General features: G+C 53.6%; 5 protein-coding genes across 6 annotated transcripts; all 5 read right to left on the reverse strand.

Annotated features, from left to right (window-relative positions):
* Positions 1 to 7,235: 7,235 nt before the first annotated feature.
* Positions 7,236 to 7,973, reverse strand: LOC131749803 (hemoglobin subunit theta-1-like). Of its 2 annotated transcripts, XM_059051670.2 has the most exons (3): positions 7,812 to 7,973; positions 7,517 to 7,721; positions 7,236 to 7,417 (listed from the first exon to the last, which is right to left on the reverse strand). In XM_059051670.2, the coding sequence occupies exons 1-3, from the start codon at positions 7,904 to 7,906 to the stop codon at positions 7,289 to 7,291; spliced, it is 429 nt and encodes a 142-aa protein (XP_058907653.1). In that variant the 5' UTR covers positions 7,907 to 7,973; the 3' UTR covers positions 7,236 to 7,288. The 2 variants fall into 2 exon arrangements, with proteins under 2 accessions (XP_058907653.1, XP_058907652.1); XM_059051669.2 differs by having other exon boundaries at positions 7,517 to 7,973.
* Positions 7,974 to 9,830: 1,857 nt separating this feature from the next.
* LOC131749805 (hemoglobin subunit alpha) lies at positions 9,831 to 10,634 on the reverse strand. The gene is made up of 3 exons (XM_059051673.2): positions 10,492 to 10,634; positions 10,181 to 10,385; positions 9,831 to 10,055 (listed from the first exon to the last, which is right to left on the reverse strand). The coding sequence occupies exons 1-3, from the start codon at positions 10,584 to 10,586 to the stop codon at positions 9,927 to 9,929; spliced, it is 429 nt and encodes a 142-aa protein (XP_058907656.1). The 5' UTR covers positions 10,587 to 10,634; the 3' UTR covers positions 9,831 to 9,926.
* A 2,108-nt stretch (positions 10,635 to 12,742) lies between these two features.
* On the reverse strand, positions 12,743 to 13,530 carry LOC131749804 (hemoglobin subunit alpha-like). Its single transcript, XM_059051671.2, has 3 exons — positions 13,404 to 13,530; positions 13,093 to 13,297; positions 12,743 to 12,967 (listed from the first exon to the last, which is right to left on the reverse strand). Exons 1-3 carry the CDS (start codon positions 13,496 to 13,498, stop codon positions 12,839 to 12,841), a joined length of 429 nt encoding a protein of 142 aa, XP_058907654.1. The 5' UTR covers positions 13,499 to 13,530; the 3' UTR covers positions 12,743 to 12,838.
* Positions 13,531 to 15,212: 1,682 nt separating this feature from the next.
* On the reverse strand, positions 15,213 to 15,991 carry LOC131749807 (hemoglobin subunit mu). The gene is made up of 3 exons (XM_059051675.2): positions 15,865 to 15,991; positions 15,514 to 15,718; positions 15,213 to 15,403 (listed from the first exon to the last, which is right to left on the reverse strand). Exons 1-3 carry the CDS (start codon positions 15,954 to 15,956, stop codon positions 15,275 to 15,277), a joined length of 426 nt encoding a protein of 141 aa, XP_058907658.1. The 5' UTR covers positions 15,957 to 15,991; the 3' UTR covers positions 15,213 to 15,274.
* A 682-nt stretch (positions 15,992 to 16,673) lies between these two features.
* LOC131749806 (hemoglobin subunit zeta) lies at positions 16,674 to 18,073 on the reverse strand. The gene is made up of 3 exons (XM_059051674.2): positions 17,979 to 18,073; positions 16,962 to 17,166; positions 16,674 to 16,856 (listed from the first exon to the last, which is right to left on the reverse strand). The coding sequence occupies exons 1-3, from the start codon at positions 18,071 to 18,073 to the stop codon at positions 16,728 to 16,730; spliced, it is 429 nt and encodes a 142-aa protein (XP_058907657.1). The 3' UTR covers positions 16,674 to 16,727.
* Between the last annotated feature and the right edge of the window lie 124 nt (positions 18,074 to 18,197).

The raw sequence follows: 18,197 nt of genomic DNA on the forward strand, positions 1-18,197 counted from the left end.
TTGATGTGATGGTAAATGGGTTGTTTCTTTAATTCTCTTTCTGATTTTTTGTTGTTAGAGTATAGAAATGCAACAGATTTCTGTGTATTAATTTTGTATCCTGCCACTTTACTGAATTCATCGATGAGCTCTAGTAGTTTCTGGTGGAATCTTTAGGATTTTCTATGTATAGTATCATGTCACCTGCAAACAATAACAATTTTACTTCTTCTCTTCCAGTTGGGATTCCTTTTATTTCTTTTTCTTCTCTGGTTACTGTGGCTAGGACTTCCAAAACTATGTTGAATAAAAGTGGTGAGAGTGGACATCCTGCTTGTCTTGTTCCTGATCTTAGAGGAAATGCTTTCAGCTTTTCACTGTTGAGTATGATGTTAGCTGTGGGTTTGTCATAAATGGCCTTTATTATGTTGAGGTGTGTTCCTTCTTTGCCCACTTTCTGGAGAGTTTTTATCATAAATGGATGTTGAATTTTATCAAAAGCTTTTTCTGCATCTAGTGAGATGATCATATGGTTTTTATTCTTCAGTTTGTTGATGTGGTATATTATACTGATTGATTTGTGGATACTGAAAAATTCTTGCATCCCTGGGATAAACACCACTTGATCATGGTGTTTGATCCTTTCAGTGTATTGTTGGATTTGGATTGCGAATATTTTGTTGAGGATTTTTGCGTCTGTGTTCATCAGTGATATTGGCCTGTAATTTTCTTTTTTTGTGGTACCTTTGTCTGGTTTTTGTATTAGGATGATGGTGGCCTTATAGAATGAGTTGGGGAGTAATTAGACCGACAAAGGATTAGTCTTCTAATTTACAAACAACTCATGTGGTTCAATACCATAAAACCAAACAACCCAATCAAAAAATGGACAGAAGACCTAAATAGACATTTCTCTTCTCCATACAGATGGCCAAGAGGCACATGAAAAGGTGTTCAAAATAGCTAATTATTTTAGAAATGCAAATGAAAACTACAATGAGATTCCGCTTCACACCAGTCAGAATGGCCATCACCAAAAAAATCTACAAACAATAAATCCCGGAGAGGGTGTGGAGAGAAGGGAACTTTACACTGTTGGTGGGAATGTAAGATGGTGCAGCTGCTATGGAGGTTCCTTAAAAAACTAAAAATAGAGCTACCATATGACTCAACAGTCCCACTCCTGGGCATATATCTGGAGAAACACTTGGTTCGAAAGTATATATGTACCCCAGTATTCATAGCAGCACAGTTCACAATAGCCAAGACATGGAAGCAACCTAAATATCCATCAACAGATGAATGGTTAAAGATGTGGTACCTATATACAATGGAATATTACTCAGCCATTAAAAAGAATGAAATAATGCCATTAGCAACAACATGGATGGACGTGGAGATGATCATACTAAGTGAAGTAAATCAGACAGAGAAAGACAAATGTCATATGATATCGCTTATGTGTGGAATCTTTAAAAAATGGTACAAATAAACTTACAAAACAGAAGCAGACTCACAGACTTAGAGATCTCTGTTGGTGGGAGGGGATAGATTGGGAGTTTGGGATTGACATGTACACACTGCTATATTTAAAGTAGATAACCAGGACTTCCCTGGTGGCACAGTGGTTAAGCATCTGCCTTCCGGGACTTCCCTGGTGGTCCAGTGGTTAAGACTTTGCCTTCCAATGCAGGGGGTGCAGATTCGATGCCTGGTCAGGGAGCTAAGATCCCACATGCCTCGTGGCCAAAAAACCAAAACATAAAACAGATGCAATATTGTAACAAACTCAATAAAGACTTTAAAAAAATGGTCCACATTAAAAAAAAAAGAATCCACCTGCTATTGCAGGGGACATGGCTTCGATCCCTGGTCTAGGAAGATCCCACATGCCGTGGAGCTAAGCCCGTGTGCCACAACTACTGAGCCTGCGCTCCAGAGCCCGAATGCCGCAAGTACTGAAGCCTGCACACCTAGAACCCGTGCTCCACAACAGGAGAAGCTACCACAATGAGAAGCCCGCGCACCGCAGCAAAGAGTAGCCCCTGCTCGCCACAACTAGAGAAAGCCTGTACACAGCAGCAAAATCCCAATACAGCCAAAAATAAATAAGTATAGATAGAGAACCAAGAAGGGCCTACCAAAATATATATATATATATATATATATATATATATATATATATATATATATATATATATGGTGAGGCAAATTTGGTTATATTAATGAGTTCTGTAGATGAACAAGGTGAACATGAGGTTGATTTGGTCATTGGAACATCCTGATGATGGGTGAATTTTGAGATTGTCTTTCCCTCTTATTCCAGAATAACTTTTTGTGATAATGATAAATTATATACTGATTTTTTTTTTTTTTTTCCTGTGTCAGGTCTTAGTTGCGGCACACGAGATCCTTCATTGAGGCATGCAGGATCTTTTGTAGCGCGCAGGCTTCTCTCTAGTGCTGTGAGGGTTTTCTCTTCTCTGAGGCACGCGCAAGCTCGGTAGTTGCAGTGTGTGGGCTTAGTTCCCCGCCCAGGGATCAAACCCGCGTCCCCTGCATTGGAAGGTGAATTCTTTACCACTGAACCACCAGGAAAGTCCCTATATACTGATATTTGATGTAGAATTATTCCTAGGTAAAGAAATAAAGGAAATTTAATATATATATATATATATTTTTGTTTTTTTGTTTTTTTTGTTTTTTTGGGTTTTTTTGTGGTACGCAGGCCTCTCACTGTTGTGCCCTCTCCCGTTGCGGAGCACAGGCTCCGGACGCGCAGGCTCAGCGGCCACGGCTCAGGGGCCCAGCCGCTCCGCGGCATGTGGGATCTTCCCAGACCGGGGCACGAACCCGTGTCCCCTGCATCGGCAGGCAGATTCTCAACCACTGCGCCACCAGGGAAGCCCTATATATTTTTTTTTTATAAAATTTATTTTATTTTTGGCTGTGTTGGGTCTTTGTTGCTGTGTGCGGGCTTTCTCTAGTTGTGGTGAGTGGGGGCTACTCTCTGTTGCAGTGTGCGGGCTTCTCATTGCAGTGGCTTCTCTTTTTGTGGGGCATGAACTCTAAGCGCATGGCCTTCAGTAGCGGCACATGAGTTCAACAGTTATGGCTCGCGGTCTGTAGAGCGCAGGCTCAATAGTTGTGGTGCATGGGCTTAGTTGCTCTGCGGCATGTGCAACCTTCCCGGACCAGGGCTTGAACCCGTGTCACCTGCATTGGCAGGCGGATTCTTAACCACTGCGCCACCAGGGAAGTCCAAAAGAAATCTAATTTTTTTTTTTTTTTTAAGCGGTACGCGGGCCTCTCACTGTTGTGGCCTCTCCTGTTGCGGAGCACAGGCTCCGGACGCGCAGGCTCAGTGGCCGTGGCTCACAGGCCCAGCCGTTCTGCGGCATGGGGGATCTTCCAGACCCGGGCACGAACCCGTGTCCCCTTCATCTGGGCAGGCGGACTCTCATTCACTTTTCTCCCCCTGTGCCCCCAGAAACGAAGCCCCTAAAAGAAATCTACCAGGAAGCCCCTAGATCTACCCGGTGTGCTGGAACCTGCTTGTATTGGCTCAGGTTAAGTTGTAGGAATTTTGAGAGCTTGTTGTTAAACACAACCACTATGAAAAATTAAGTTAGGGCTTCCCTGGTGGCGCAGTGGTTGAGAGTCCGCCTGCCGATGCAGGGGATGCGGGTTCGTGCCCCAGCCCGGGAAGATCCCACATTCCGCGGAGCAGATAGGCCCGTGAGCCATGGCCACTGAGCCTGCGCGTCCGGAGCCGCAACGGGAGAGGCCACAACAGTGAGAGGCCCACGTACCGCAAAAAGAAAAAGAAAAAATTATAGTAGTTTACAACTAAATAGGTCATGTGAAAAACAGGTAATAAATACTGAAAGCCAATTACTTCCTAATTATGTACTACAGTTTACTATCATCTGTGCTTACATCTCTTGTATCTGGACAGTGGAAATACGACACAATGGCAGCTATTATACATCTCTTCCTTTTTTTTAAAGGTGAAACCGAATCACTTTTTTTTTTTTGCCAAACCATGCAGCATGCGGGATCTTAGTTCCTCGACCAGGGATTGAACTGGCACCCCACTGCAGTGGAAGCACAGAGTCTTAACCACTGGTCCACCAGGGAAGTCCCTATATATCTCTTCCTAATTTCCCATTCAGTGATAACCTGTTTGATAGCCTGAATCAACCATGCTGGCAGTAGTTACACCACGGAAATTGGCAAATGCTACAAATCAGTTCCCATTCCGTTCTTCCTGAGTGCCAGTTATTTAAATATTTACCAGCCCACAACTGTATACAACTGAATTACCCTCCCAAAAGGTTATACTAAAACTTCCACCAGGAGTGTATTGGATCTTGCCTTTTAAAATATTTCCATGACAGGTGTCTTGTTAATGAGCATTTTAATTTGCATGTCTTTATGCATCTTTGCAAATGTCTCTTGGTCATTGGTATACTATGAGTTGCCTGTTTGTCCTTTGGCTTATTTTTCTGTTGGGTTGACTGGTGCTTAAAAAAAAAGGGGGTGGGTGGGAAAGAATTTGGATCTTGTAAAGAAAAAGATAATAACCCTTTGCTATTTGTGGCAAATATTTTTCTCCCAGTTCCTCTTTTAACTCTGTTTATGGTGTCTTTTCCTCCCATACCAAGTTTTTCCTCTTTATATCATCCAATGTGTCCATTTTTTTCCAGTGACATTTTGAGGATACCATTTCTTAAGAAAATCTCTCCAAGGAACCTCCCTGGTGGTCCAGTGGTTAAGGCTCTGTTCTTCCACTGCAGGAAGCATGAGTTCGATCCTTGGTTGGGGAACTAAGATCCCACATGCTGCACTGCACGGCCAAAAGAAAAAGAATCTCTGCAAATGTGCCTAGAAGGACCTGGAAGACTTACATTACATGCTACCTTGTCACATGTCTCTGTGGGGCTGTTCTGCCTGTGGGTGTTTGCACCTGTGTGTGTGGGGGGGGTATGTCTATTCCCTTCTTTTTAATTTATTTTTTTAAATTAATTTTTGCTGTGTTGGGTCTTCATTGCTGCACACGGGCTTTCTCTAGTTGGAGTGAGCAGGGGCTACTCTTCGTTGCAGTGTGCGGGCTTCTCATTGTGGCGGCTTCTCGTTGCGGAGCACAGGCTCTAGGTGTGCGGGCTTCAGTAGTTGTGGCCTGTGGGCTCAGTAATTGTGGTTCGTGTGCTCTAGAGTGCAGGCTCAGTAGTTGTGGCGCATGGGCTTAGTTGCTCCGAGGCATCTGGGATCTTCCCAGACCAGGGCTTGAACCCGTGTCCCCTGCATTGGCAGGTGGATTCTTAACCACTTTGCTGCCAGGGAAGCCCTCTATTTCCTTCTTATCTACTGTTTAACCTTCCATGCTTTCAGTTATCCACAGTCCACCCAAGTCCAAGACTCTTAAATGGAAAATTCCAGAAATAATTCATAAGTTTTAAAATGTGCATTCTAGTATTGTGGTGAAATCTCCGGGTGTCGCACTGCATCTCTCCTGGGATGTGAACCATCCATTTGTCTGGTGTGTACCACCCATTTGTCACTGAATAGCACTCTGTTATCAGATGGACTGTCCCAGCATCTCAGTGCTTGTGTTCAAAGTGACCCTTATTTCACTTAATAATGGCCTCAAAGCACAAGAGGAGTGATATGCCAAAGAGAAGACCTCAAGTGTTTCCTTTAAATGAAAAGCGAGGGCTTCCCTGGTAGCGCAGTGGTTAAGAATCTGCCTACCAATGCAGGGGACACGAGTTCTAGCCCTGGGTGGGGAAGATCCCACATGCCGTAGAGCAACTAAGCCTGTGCACACTACAGCTACTGAGCCTGCGCTCTAGAGCCGGCAAGCCACAACTACTGAAGCCCACATGCCTAGAGCCTGTGTTCCACAACAAGAGAAGCCACCGCAATGAGAAGCCTGTGTAACGCAACGAAGAGTTAGCCCCCGCTCTCTGCAACTAGAGAAAGCCCACACACAGCAACAAAGAGCCAACACAGCCAAAAATTAATTAATTAATTATTTTAAAAAAGCTAAAAGTTCCAGACTTAATAAGGAAAGAAAAAAATTGTATGCTGAGGTTGCTGAGATTTATGGTAAGAACGAATCTTCTATCTGTGAAATTGTGAAGAAGGAAAAAAATTCATGCTGTTTTGCAGTTGCACTTCAAACTGCAAAAGTTACAGCCACAGTGCGTGGTAACTACTCTGGTATTGAGATGGAAAAGGTATCAAATTTGCACAGCAAGATATTTTGAAAGAGACCACATTCACATAGCTTTTATTACAGTACATTGTTATTGTTGTCTTATTAGTTATTGCTGTTACTTACTGTACCTAATTATAAATTAAATTTACTGTAGGTGTGTACATATGGGAAAAAACATAGCATGCTTCGGGTTCGGTACTGAGGTTTCAGCCATTCACTGAGGGTCTTGGAATATATCCCTCAGGATAAGAGGGGACTCCTGTCTGCATGTCACACGTGTACTGTTGGATGGATGCCCTCCATTTGTTCACACACTTTCCCCATGTGTCAAGTGGGGAGTGAAGGAATAATGGATGTGCTGAACCCACTGGGATACACAGGCAGGTGCAGCAAGTGGAGTAGTTCTCGTAGTTCTCCGAGTTTTTTAAAGGAAGACGCTCTGAGGTCTGCCTCCTGAGAAGTGTGGCATGTGATCAGGGCTCTCTGCCGGCTCCCTGGTCCGCCCTGTCCGCTGCAGGAGCCACCTCCTTCCACCAGGTCCAGAGTCTGGCAAAGGCGCCTTTGACCCCAAGCCTACCGGTTACCCGAAGTCCCCAGCACGTTCCGGAGGCGCAGTCCCGGTCCGCGCCGGCAGGGGCGCCGGTCCCTAATTTTCTCCCAGGCTGTGCTGCGCGGTTCTAGGTGGATCTGAGGTGTCCGAAGTGGGCAGCCTGGAGGAGGGTCCGGCCTCGCCAGCTTGCAACCATGACCGCCACCTGCCACCCCTTCCCGAGCGGCCGAAGCCCCGGGTCCGCACCGCTATGTGGTCGCGCCCAAGGGCACGGCGAGTCGGGGTTTACCACTTGGGATTTGGGACCCGCTGTCCAGACTTGCCTCAGATGCCGTGGTTCGGGGGGGCGTCCGTGCTGGGATCTGACAACTGGGAGTGTGAGACTCGGGCTTCCTCAGACCTCTACTTCCCTTAGGAGGGGCGCCCCCGCCCCCTATCAGGCCCAGGGAGGCTCCCCTAGAGAGAACACGCGCGCACCTGAGGCTTTGTCCGCGGACTTTACTCAAACACGAGCCCCACGCGACCACCCTCCCAATTTAGTGACAGTTGGGGGCCAGCGCCGAGATCACGTGGCTCAGAAACTTGTCGAGCGAGGCCTGCAGGGAGGGGCTGAAGTCTCCGGGGTAGTGCCGGGCGAGGGTCACCAGCAGGCAGTGGACCAGCAGCTGCGGAGAGAGGGAGTCGTTCCCACGCGGGTGCACCCCCTTCCCTGACGGGAGCCCCCTCCCCCGGCGACAGGGGTCAGGCCCCGCCGGCGAGCTCACCTTGAACTTGACGGGATCCACGCGCAGCTTGTGCGCGTGCAGCTCGCGCAGAGCCGACAGGGCGCTGGGTAGGTCGTCCAGGTGGTCCACGGCGAGGGTCAGCGCGTCGGCCACTTTCTGGCCGTGCTCTGTGACCTGGGCGGAGCCGGGGCTCAGGTCCAGGTGGAGGAAGTAGGTCTTGGTGGAAGGGAAGGCCTGGAAGGTCCTGCGGGAGGAACGGCGAGTCAGGCTGGGGATGAAGGAGGACGCTTTCCCGAGCGGGCTGAAGGCAGGGGAGCCTGGGGCCTGTGCGCACCTCTCCAGGGCCTCGGTCGTGTAGACGCCGACGTTACTACCCAGCTTCAGCCACAGCGCGCGCACCGCAGCCCGGTCCGCCGCCTCCAGCACCATACTGGAGCCCGCCCGGCCGCGCGCTCTGCGCCTTGATGAAGCCCGGGTTGCGCCTGCGCGTATTGGCCCGCGGTCCCCTTGGCCTCCGGTGTTCGCCGCGCCTCTGGTCGCAGAATCTGGCCCCAGGGGCCCGGAGCGCTCCACGGAGCGTCTGCTCCGACCTGGGCCCTTCCTAATCGCCCTGGACCCTGAAGCCCCTATTTTTGAAGGTTTACTCTATGGAAACTAATATTTAGTATGTATCATTAATATTAGGTTGCCCTGAATTTTAGTATGGATTTTGGCATTGAACGTCAGCTTATTCTACCTCCCTCCCGAATCTATTATGACACCTTTCTGAGTCTATTTTCTCATTTATGGTATACAAGGAAGGTAACAATTTCTTCTTCCCAAGGTTGTGCCTGGTTCATAACAGACGCCCTTTTCTGACGATGAGCATTTATATTGGGTGCCTAGGATATATCCCAAAATAATAGCTAATACCTATAGTGCACTCATGCTGTGCCAGGCATCACTATACATCCTTTTTTAAAAAAATTGCGTTGAAATGCATATAACATAAAATTTACTGTCTTAGCTATTTTAAGGTGTACAATTCAGTGTCTTTAATTACATTCAGAGTGTGTGTAACCATTACCACTGTCCAGTTCCAGAACGTTTTCATCATCCCAAATAGAAACTCTGTCCCCATTAGCCATCATTCCATAACCCCTGCCCCCCAGCCCCTGGCCATTACCAGTCTTTCTGTCTCTGTGCATTTGAGTATTCTGGACATTTCATGTGAATAGAATCATGCAATATATGGTCTTTTGTGTCTGGCTTCTTTCACGTAGCATGTTTCCGAGGTTTATCCATGTTGTAGCATGTATTGACACTTCGTTGCTTTTTATGGATGGATAACATTCCATTTTATGGATAGATAGATCACATTTTGTTTGTCCACTCATCTGTTGATGGACATCTGGGTTGTTTCCACTTTTAGCCCAGGCCCTCATTTTTCCTAATAATAAAATAAGGAAGACTGCCTCTTAAAGAGCTCATACTGTGCCACCAGCTGTGCTAAAAGCATGACACACTGAGTCAGGGAACCGGCCATTGCATTTTCTGAGGATGACACTTGGGCCTAGGGAAGAAAGGACATTGCTCTCAGTCGGGGGCTCAGGGCTGGACGACTACCAGGACTGGACACTGGGGGCACTAGGGGCATTCTCCATGGGAAGGAAGCACATCGCAGTGCAGGCGCCCACCCCCAACCCCCCATACCCCGGGCTCTCTTCTCCACTGCTGCACTGGGGGGAGTCAGTGGACCTCAGGGTGATGCAGTGGATTCTGAGTTGGGCTCCCCAAATCAGTTGTTTCGACCCTGTGTCCTGGGGGGGGGGGTGTACCAGGTGAAAGGGGCATATCCAGGAAATTGCCTGGCTCTGCAATGGCACTGCTCACCCCAATTTCCTCTAGACTGTGCATGTACTTGGGAGGCACTTGATGGGGAGGGGGCACTCAGTGAGCCTCTGAAGAAGTGGGATCTCTGTGTTCTCCCCACCACCCAACTCTGGGAAGAGCCCTGGGAGAGCTCCAAGGTCCTAGGCTGGAGGTCCACCAACTCTCAGCACAAGTGTGTTTGCAATAAAATGTAAAGACAGGAAACAAACCCATTATTTGAGCAAACCCGCGATGATTATGCAAGTCTCTGGAATTAATTCGGTAAAGGGCGGATGTACTCAGCAAGTCACTCCAGGGTGAGGGTGAGGGTTGCCCAGAGAATCCCAGGCAGTGGCAGTGGGACCGGCTCCACCCCACTCTTCTGTACTGTTTTCCCCTTCCCTCTCTTCACCTGCCTCGGAGAGCTGCTTGGTCCCAGGCAAAGAGAGCCACCCCGACCCCGGCACGGTTCGTGGACACAGAGAACCGAGGCTACAGAGGCTGCAGCCCACTCAGACTTTATTCAAAGATCGGGAAGTGAGGGTGCCCAGAACTCCAGAGGGCCCCAGGCCAGGGTAGGGATCGCGGAGCCTCCAGCTTAACGGTATTTGGAGGTCAGCACGGTGCTCACACTGGCCAAGAACTTGTCCAAGGAGGCATGGACCGGGGGCGTGAAATCGCCGGGGAGGTGGGCAGACAGGGTCACCAGCAGGCAGTGGCTCAGGAGCTGCGGAGAGAAGGGGTGTCATGGGCCGCGGGGTTGGGGGGCGCTGCCATGCTCCACCTCCGGAATCCCACCGCACTCTCTGCCTTGCTCGCTCAAATCTCTCCCGGCCTGGCCCGCGAGCTCACCTTGAAGTTGACCGGGTCCACACGCAGCTTGTGGGCGTGCAGGTCGCTCAGATCAGACAAGGTATCGGGCAGGGTATCCAGGTGGCCCACTGCTTTGGTCAGCGCGTCGGCCACCTTCTTGCCGTGGCCCTTGATCTGGCTGGAGTTGTGTCCCAGGTCGAAGTGGGAGAAGTAGGTCTTGGTGCTGGGGAAGCTCATGAACATCCTGAGTGGAGAAGAGGCGGGAGAGCCGGGCTTAGGCCAGTTGGCCCAGGACCAGGACGCGACGGGGCGACCGGCCCCAGTCCCAGCCGGGCAGGTGGGCTGCTCACCTCTCCAGGGCCTCTGCACCAAAGTCAGCAGCGTGGCCGCCAACCTTAGCCCAGGCGGCCTTGACGTTGGTCTTGTCGGCGGGAGACAGCACCATGGTGGGTTCTCTCTGAGTCTGGGTCAGGACCAGAAGCGTGCAGGGCTGGGAGTGCGCGAGCCTTTATGCCTGGGGCGCTAGGGGCACGCCCGATCGCGCCGCTCTCATTGGCTGGCGCGGGGCCGGGATGCGCTTTGGACCTGGACAGCAGGGGGCGCGCGGCGCAATGTCTGCGCCTGGCTGGGCGGTGTGTGCTTCGCTCTCAGTTGGTGGAGGGACCTAGAGACTCTGGTCAGGGTATTCTCCCTCCCACCGGCTGCTTCCCGTCCGCTGCGTTCACCTTCCCCGGAAGTGATATCCTGGTCCCAGCTGGCCGGGGCCGGTTTGTGGAGCGGGGTGGATGCCCGCTCTTCCACCCTTTAGAACCCCCGAGGGATGGAAGGGAGTAAGGTCAGCCCGTCCCACCCACCCTGGACCTAGGCTTGGCACACGCTAGGCATTTTAAATTTGGGCAGAATCAGTGAATGAATGGGCGATTCAGTGCGTCTAGTTCAGGCCAGAGATGGATGCACACAAAACGTGTGCGCATTGCTCACATGTCCTCAACAAATCTCTCCTGGAATCCCTCCGGCTGGGGGGTCCGGGTTCAAGTTTCTTCTTCCAGGGTGGTAGTTGTTGCACCCCAGCCTTTTTTTTGGGGGGGGGGTCGAACCGCGGGGCATGCCGGATCTTAGTCCCTCGACCAGGGATCGAATCCGTGCACCCTGCACTGGAAGTGTGGCGTCTTAACCACTGAACTGCCAGGGAAGTCCTCACCCTGGCCCTTTTAAGGCAAGATTTGAGGAACATTTCTCAGCTGATGTCTTACATTCATAATATGGGAAGACTTACCACAAAGATATAAGGAAAAGACAAATGACTTATGAGAACAATTGACAGAGGATTTTAACAAGAAATTAATGGAAATATCAAAATGACAAACAAATATATGAAGTGAGACAGAGCTGAATGAATTGGCCAGAAGACAGGTAGAGGAGATGCAGTTCAGTGAGAAGAGCAGGTTGAAGAGAAAAATGCCTAAGGTAGAATGGGATTTTTGACCAGAAAAAAAAAAAAAAAGTATAGTTGTAGATGTAGCTGTGTCCCCTCAGCACAGGATAGGAGCCAGTGGGCTCAGTCCCAAACTGTGAGCCTTGGCTCTTTCTGTGGAGTTAGGTGGACAGGATAGAGGGATTCTCTCCCTCGTTTGAATCAGACAAAAAGGGTGTGCGCGTGTGTGTGAAAAAAACATGGGTGGATTTTAATTCTTCAGTGTTTTTCTATATGTAAATGAAAGCGAATTGGGCTGTGGGGCAGAGGAAGAGTGCATGGTGGAGAGGGGGAAGCCACTCCCCAGCTGTTCGAAGAGGTCCTTGTCCAGAAAGAAAGTGGTGAGCAGGGGCCCCACCACCCTCCCCAAACTTTTATCCAGCGCTGGGTGTTGCCCTGAAGATGGGGGCTGGGCTGGAGGTGCTGTTAGGGTCCCTAAGGGCTACAGGGTGGGTGGGGTGTGCAAGGTTCCAGCGTGGAGTCCAGGGCACTGGCGCATGGGACGGGGGCCTTTGTGAAGGTTGCTCACAGCACTAAGGCAGAACTGCCGGGAGACCCCAGGAGCCTGGGGCTAGAGGTTAGGGGTGGGGTGTGTGACGAGCTGGGATCACAGGGTTGGGTGCACAGTCAGCTATTCAGGTGTCTCTGGGACTGCAGGGACAAGCGAGAGAGGAACTCTGCTCAAGGCTGCAGACAGCTCGAGGCCCCTCTTCTTCCCTGACTTCCCGCCTCCCTCCGCCACCACCGCAGGGAGTTACTGTGAACCAGGAAGGGTACCTGGGCCTTCGACCCCTGTTCCAACTCACCTTCCCTCTGGTAGGAAGGAAGTGGAGGTTGTCCAGCTCCTACATTTGCACCAGGAAAAGCCTATTTGTGTGGTTTGTTTGTTTGCATCTAACTATCTTTAAGGGGGAGCAGAGAAACTGAAAAACGGGGTGACCATTTTAGGACTCCCCAGCACCTCGGGAGAGCCCTTGCAAGTCAGAGCTTGGTTCACTTGGTTCAGCAGATTCTGGGAGGCCTCAGCCTTAGCTCCCGTCCCTCCTCCGCCCTCCCATTCCTTGCTGCTGGGAACCATCCCAACCCCGGCACAGTTCGTGGACACAGAGAACCGAGGCTACAGAGGCTGCAGCCCACTCAGACTTTATTCAAAGATCGGGAAGTGAGGGTGCCCAGAGCTCCAGAGGGCCCCAGGCCAGGGTAGGGATCGCGGAGCCTCCAGCTTAACGGTATTTGGAGGTCAGCACGGTGCTCACACTGGCCAAGAACTTGTCCAGGGAGGCATGGACCGGGGGCGTGAAATCGCCGGGGAGGTGGGCAGACAGGGTCACCAGCAGGCAGTGGCTCAGGAGCTGCGGAGAGAAGGGGTGTCATGGGCCGCAGGGTTGGGGGGCGCTGCCATGCTCCACCTCCGGAACCCCACCGCACTCTCTGCCTTGCTAGCTCAGATCTCTCCCGGCCTGGCCCGCGAGCTCACCTTGAAGTTGACCGGGTCCACACGCAGCTTGTGGGCATGCAGGTCGCTCAGATCAGACAAGGTATCGGGCAGGGTGTCCAGGTGGCCCACTGCTTTGGTCAGCGCGTCGGCCACCTTCTTGCCGTGGCCCTTGATCTGGCTGGAGTTGTGTCCCAGGTCGAAGTGGGAGAAGTAGGTCTTGGTGCTGGGGAAGCTCATGAACATCCTGAGTGGAGAAGAGGCGGGAGAGCCGGGCTTAGGCCAGTTGGCCCAGGACCAGGACGCGACGGGGCGACCGGCCCCAGTCCCAGCCGGGCAGGTGGGCTGCTCACCTCTCCAGGGCCTCTGCACCAAAGTCAGCAGCGTGGCCGCCAACCTTAGCCCAGGCGGCCTTGATGTTGGTCTTGTCGGCGGGAGACAGCACCATGGTGGGTTCTCTCTGAGTCTGGGTCAGGACCAGAAGTGTGCAGGGCTGGGAGTGCGCGAGCCTTTATGCCTGGGGCGCTAGGGGCACGCCCGATCGTGCCATGCTCATTGGCTGGCACGGGGCCGGGAGGTGCCAGCCTGGAAAGCTCGGTCTCGAGAGGGTGCAGGAGTGCTGGAGTCCCAAGCGGGCCCCACCCAGTCCTGCCTAGAGCTGCCTAGATCCAGCTCTCTAGGGCCCTCTCTTTTCCCGCTCCTGTGGGTCTGAGAGCTCACACACGTTTCCAAGCCACCCAAACCACTGGCACCCGAGTTTGTCCCCAGCTGGGGTAGCCTTGAGGTGTCTATTTGCCAGTCTTGGAGAGGAGCACAATCTTTTCCGAAGTGAAACAAGCTGCTTTCACACTAAACTTTTCCCCAGGATGAAGAGCTGTAAACTGCCCATGTAAATAATGTGGGTGCAGGATGTAACAGGAGGGGGGAAGTCCTTTAAGCATCTACCCACAATGGTGGGCAGGCCCTGGGGCAGCGCGGATTAGCAGGTGTTGTCATGGACCACGGGGTTATTCCACTCGGCCAGGGTCAGGGCTTAGCATCCAGCAGCCCCTCCCCACCCCCTGCTTTGGACTTGGTCCCCCACTTCCCAGTCCTGCACAGATGTGAGGTTGTCAGCTGCGGAACCATTCTCATTCAGAGTTTGGAGAGCTCCCAGGGTCAGGCTCCTGCATTCTCAAAGCCTCTAAATGGAGCACTAAGATATCTGCACCAGTGCTACAGAGGGAAGAGAGATTGACAGGGCACGTGTGTGTGTGTGTGTGTGTGTGTGTGTGTGTGTGTGTAAGGTGGGGCACCATGGCCCAGGGACCCCAGAGACTGGGGCAGCTGGAGCTGGGCTGGGGTTTGGGTGGCCGTGGCCTGCCAGGCACCCACCCTGCATTAGAATCTTCTAAATTATTTCAAAGACCCAGCGAGGTTGGGAATTTTCCGTCGGATGCATTAGACTCAGCTCGCTTAGGGACAAGCCTAGTATCGCACCTCATGTTGACATGACACAGGTTGTGGCCGTAGAGGTCTTTCTTCCTACCCCCACTCCCTGCCCCAGGAGATTCAGAGGAAGGGACTAACTTGGACCAGAGCAAGGCAACTACAGAGTGAGCGCTGGAAGTAGGGCAGAAGATGGGAAAGAACAGAGATGAGGGTCCGTGGAGCCCTGGGCCACGAAGTTTGTTTGACCTCAGGCCAGAAACTTGCCCCCTTGGCCTCGGTGCCCCGCCTGTCTGTTAAAAAGGCAAAGATTGAGGCTTGCAGTTCCCAGAGCGAGGTAGGGACGGAGATGGATGAGTGTGTGAATGAGGACATGCTTTGTGAATGGTATGGCACCGCATGGGTGACAGATGCGAGGTGAAGCCGAAGACCCTTCCCCCATCCGAGCACGCGCTCGGGCCCCACCACATCCCCCTGCCCCGGGAGGGCAACTGTTCTGTGCAAGCCTCTGGGTGTACACACCCGGCCCGGACCCCCAGACTGTCAGACCGGGAACTGTCCTCGTTCAGGGTTTGTTGAGTGCCCAAGGTCCTGTTCCTGTGCCCCTGGTTCCATTGTCAGCAAAGGTTGGGGATCCTGCCCTAAGATTCCGCGAGGCTCCCCTCAGGACCAGGAGCTTCTCTGCCCGGCAACTGTGACGTCAGTCTGCCTGCTCCCCAAAGACCACACCTGCACGGGGTCCAGCCTTTTGAGGCATGTTTATTGACATGCGCAGACCTAGACCGGGGCACAGAACTCAGCGGTACTTCTCTGTCAGCACTACCGCCAGGCCCGTCAGGAACTTATCCCACACCGCCTGCATCTCCACCGTGAACTCGCCCTGCAGGTGGGAGGCCAGCACCACCTGGAAACACTGGATCAGCAGCTGCGTGAGAAAAGGCCGGTTAGAAGAGCTCTGTCCTCTCCAATTCCTTGCCGAATGCCTCCCCACCTCGGCTGCGCGCGCGAACCCTGCTACATCCCGGGGTGGCTCACTGGGAAGTTGGTGGGGTCCACGCGCAGCACATGTGCGTGCAGGTCGGCAAGCGGGCTCAGGACCGCGCGCAGGTTGTCCATGTGCTGGACGGCCACTCCCACCGCCTCGAGCACGCGTTGTCCGTGGCTCAGCAGCTGCACCTCGTCAAGGGGGTCGCCCAAGTGCTTAAAGTAGGTCTTGGTGCTGGGGTACACTGTGAAGAGCCTGCGGGAGCAAGGGTGAGGAGGGAGGGCGGTCCCTCCAGCGTCTGCGCCTCCCAGACCCCGAGAAACCCCGGTCAGGCCCGCCCCCCTCCCGACTCAGGCCCAACACCACAGTCTCCGCCTCGCTGCGATTCTAGAGACCCACACCTGAGCAGAAGCTCCGCCCCGAAGGGTGCCTCGTGGCCGGCGATCAGGTCCCAGACCTGTGTTACGTGGGCGCGCTCTTGGGCGCTGAGCATGGCGTTGGCGTGGCGTGCTCTGGGGGCCGCGCCCGCAGTCCCGGCCTCCTTATAGCGGCTCTGCCCCCCGGCGCCCTGCCCGCCCTTATCTTCAGGAGCGCGGCGGGAACCTGGGGACCCTGGTTGCCAACCCAGGTCCCTGTCACCGCAGAGGAACTGAATCACGCCGTGTGTGTGTGTGTGTGTGTGTGTGTGTGTGTGTGTGCGCGCGCGCGCCTTGGCTGCAGACTTTAGGGGGATCTACAATTATTCCACAGGGAGCCGATGAAGGGATTGGGAGAAAGAGCACGGAGGGCCAGGAAGTATCAAGGGTCCTCTCAGTACCTGAGCTGTGACAACAAGCTTTGAGGAAAGGCCCCTGAGTCCCTACACATACCCTACACGTACACACAATACGCTGACTGAAGCGACAGACTGGGTGATTTGGGAGGCGGGAAAGAGGCACAAACTCAGGTCTGACCCGAGAAAACGGCGTGGGCGGTCCTGGGCTGTTCTGCTCCCTCCGGTCGCGACTCTGGGGTCCTCAGGACCAAGGACCGGCCCCAAAGCACCCTTGGAGTGACCTCCAGGCCGGGGGTGACACAACGGTCGACCGTGTTCCTGTGAAGCCCCCATTCCCTCCCTTCATACTCCTCCGCTTCCCCCAATACTGAGACGCACGACCAGGCTCCCTCCATCCTCATCCATTTATTGGGGGTCCCAGGTGGAATCGTAAGAGGGTGCAGGGGAAGGGGAGGGCTCGAAGCCTGCCCTGGGGGTCGGGAGGTATCCTCAGCGGTACTTCTCGGTCAGGACGCGGGACACGATGGACAGGAACTTGTCCCAGGCGGCGTGCGCGTCGGCCGTGAAGTCGGCTGGGAAGTGCGAGGCCACCGTGACCAGCAGGCAGTGGGACAGCAGCTGGGGCGACAGGGCGGCTCAGGGCGGGCAAGGCGCGAGCGGCAGGCACCCAGCCCCGCCCCCGGACCCCGCCCCTCCCCGCCCCTGGCCCCGCCCCGCGCTCACCTTGAAGTTGACCGGGTCCACGCGCAGCACGTAGGCGTGCAGCTCGCTCAGCTTGGAGAGGGCCCCCGCCACGTTGTCGATGCTCTTGACCGCGTCGCCCACGGCGGCCACCACCTTGGAGCCGTGCGCGCGCAGCTGCGCGGAGCCCGCGTGCAGGTCGAAGTGCGGGAAGTAGGTCTTGGTCTGGGGGTAGCTGGAGAAGAGCCTGCGGGCGGGGCGGGGCGGGCCGGGACACGTCACGTTTGCACGCGGGAGTTAAAACGTAAATATTAGGGCAAAAAATGCAACTTGACCCCAATATGAACATTTTAAAGACAGACAGGATCGGTATTGTGGACTTTAGCTGTTGCCCCGGCTCCAGTATGGCCCGGCCCACCTCACCCTCACCGCCCCGTCCTCCAGTCATTCGTTCCTTCCTTCACTCACTCATTCAATCAACAATGATTGTGGAGACCTGGGTGCTGGGCGCGGAGGGAGAGACACAATCGACCCTCGTCACCCTCCCCCTGCCCCTCCTCTTCCTGCCCACTGACCAAGGTGCACCCGCCTCACCGCTGCTCATGTTCACTGAACCTGCATATGTCCCCTCCTCACTGTCCCCTCCTCACGGACCCTCCTCACTGTCCCCTCCTCACTGACCCCTCCTCACTGTCCCCTCCTCACGGACCCTCCTCACTGTCCCCTCACTGACCCTCCTCACTGACCCCTCCTCACTGACCCTTCTCACTGTCCCCTCCTCACGGACCCTCCTCACTGTCCCCTCCTCACTGACCCTCCTCACTGTCCCCTCCTCACTGACCCTCCTCACTGTCCCCTCACTGACCCTCCTCACTGTCCCCTCCTCACTGACCCTCCTCACTGTCCCCTCACTGACCCTCCTCACTGACCCTCCTCACTGTCCCCTCCTCACTGTCCCTCCTCACTGACCCATCCTCCCTGACCCCTCCTACTGACCCCTGTTCTCACTGACCCACACTGTCCCCTACGAGGCTCCATCCCAGCCCACCTGGTGCTCACCTCTCCAGGGCCTCGGTGCCGATGATGTCTGCCTGTGTGGAGATCTTGCCCCACATGGACACGATAATGGTCCTCTCAGCCCTGGTCAGAGACATGGTGGCGGCTGAGTGGGAGCTGGATGTGCTGAGAACTGGCGTCCGTGGTGCTCAGCCCCCAGGGTCCCCTTATATACACGTGGAGCCAGGGTGGGGGCCAGGCTGTGGTCATCGCTGGGAGAGG

This window comes from Kogia breviceps, unplaced genomic scaffold (genome assembly GCF_026419965.1).
Source record: "Kogia breviceps isolate mKogBre1 unplaced genomic scaffold, mKogBre1 haplotype 1 scaffold_600, whole genome shotgun sequence".
NCBI classification, from domain to species: domain Eukaryota; kingdom Metazoa; phylum Chordata; class Mammalia; order Artiodactyla; family Physeteridae; genus Kogia; species Kogia breviceps.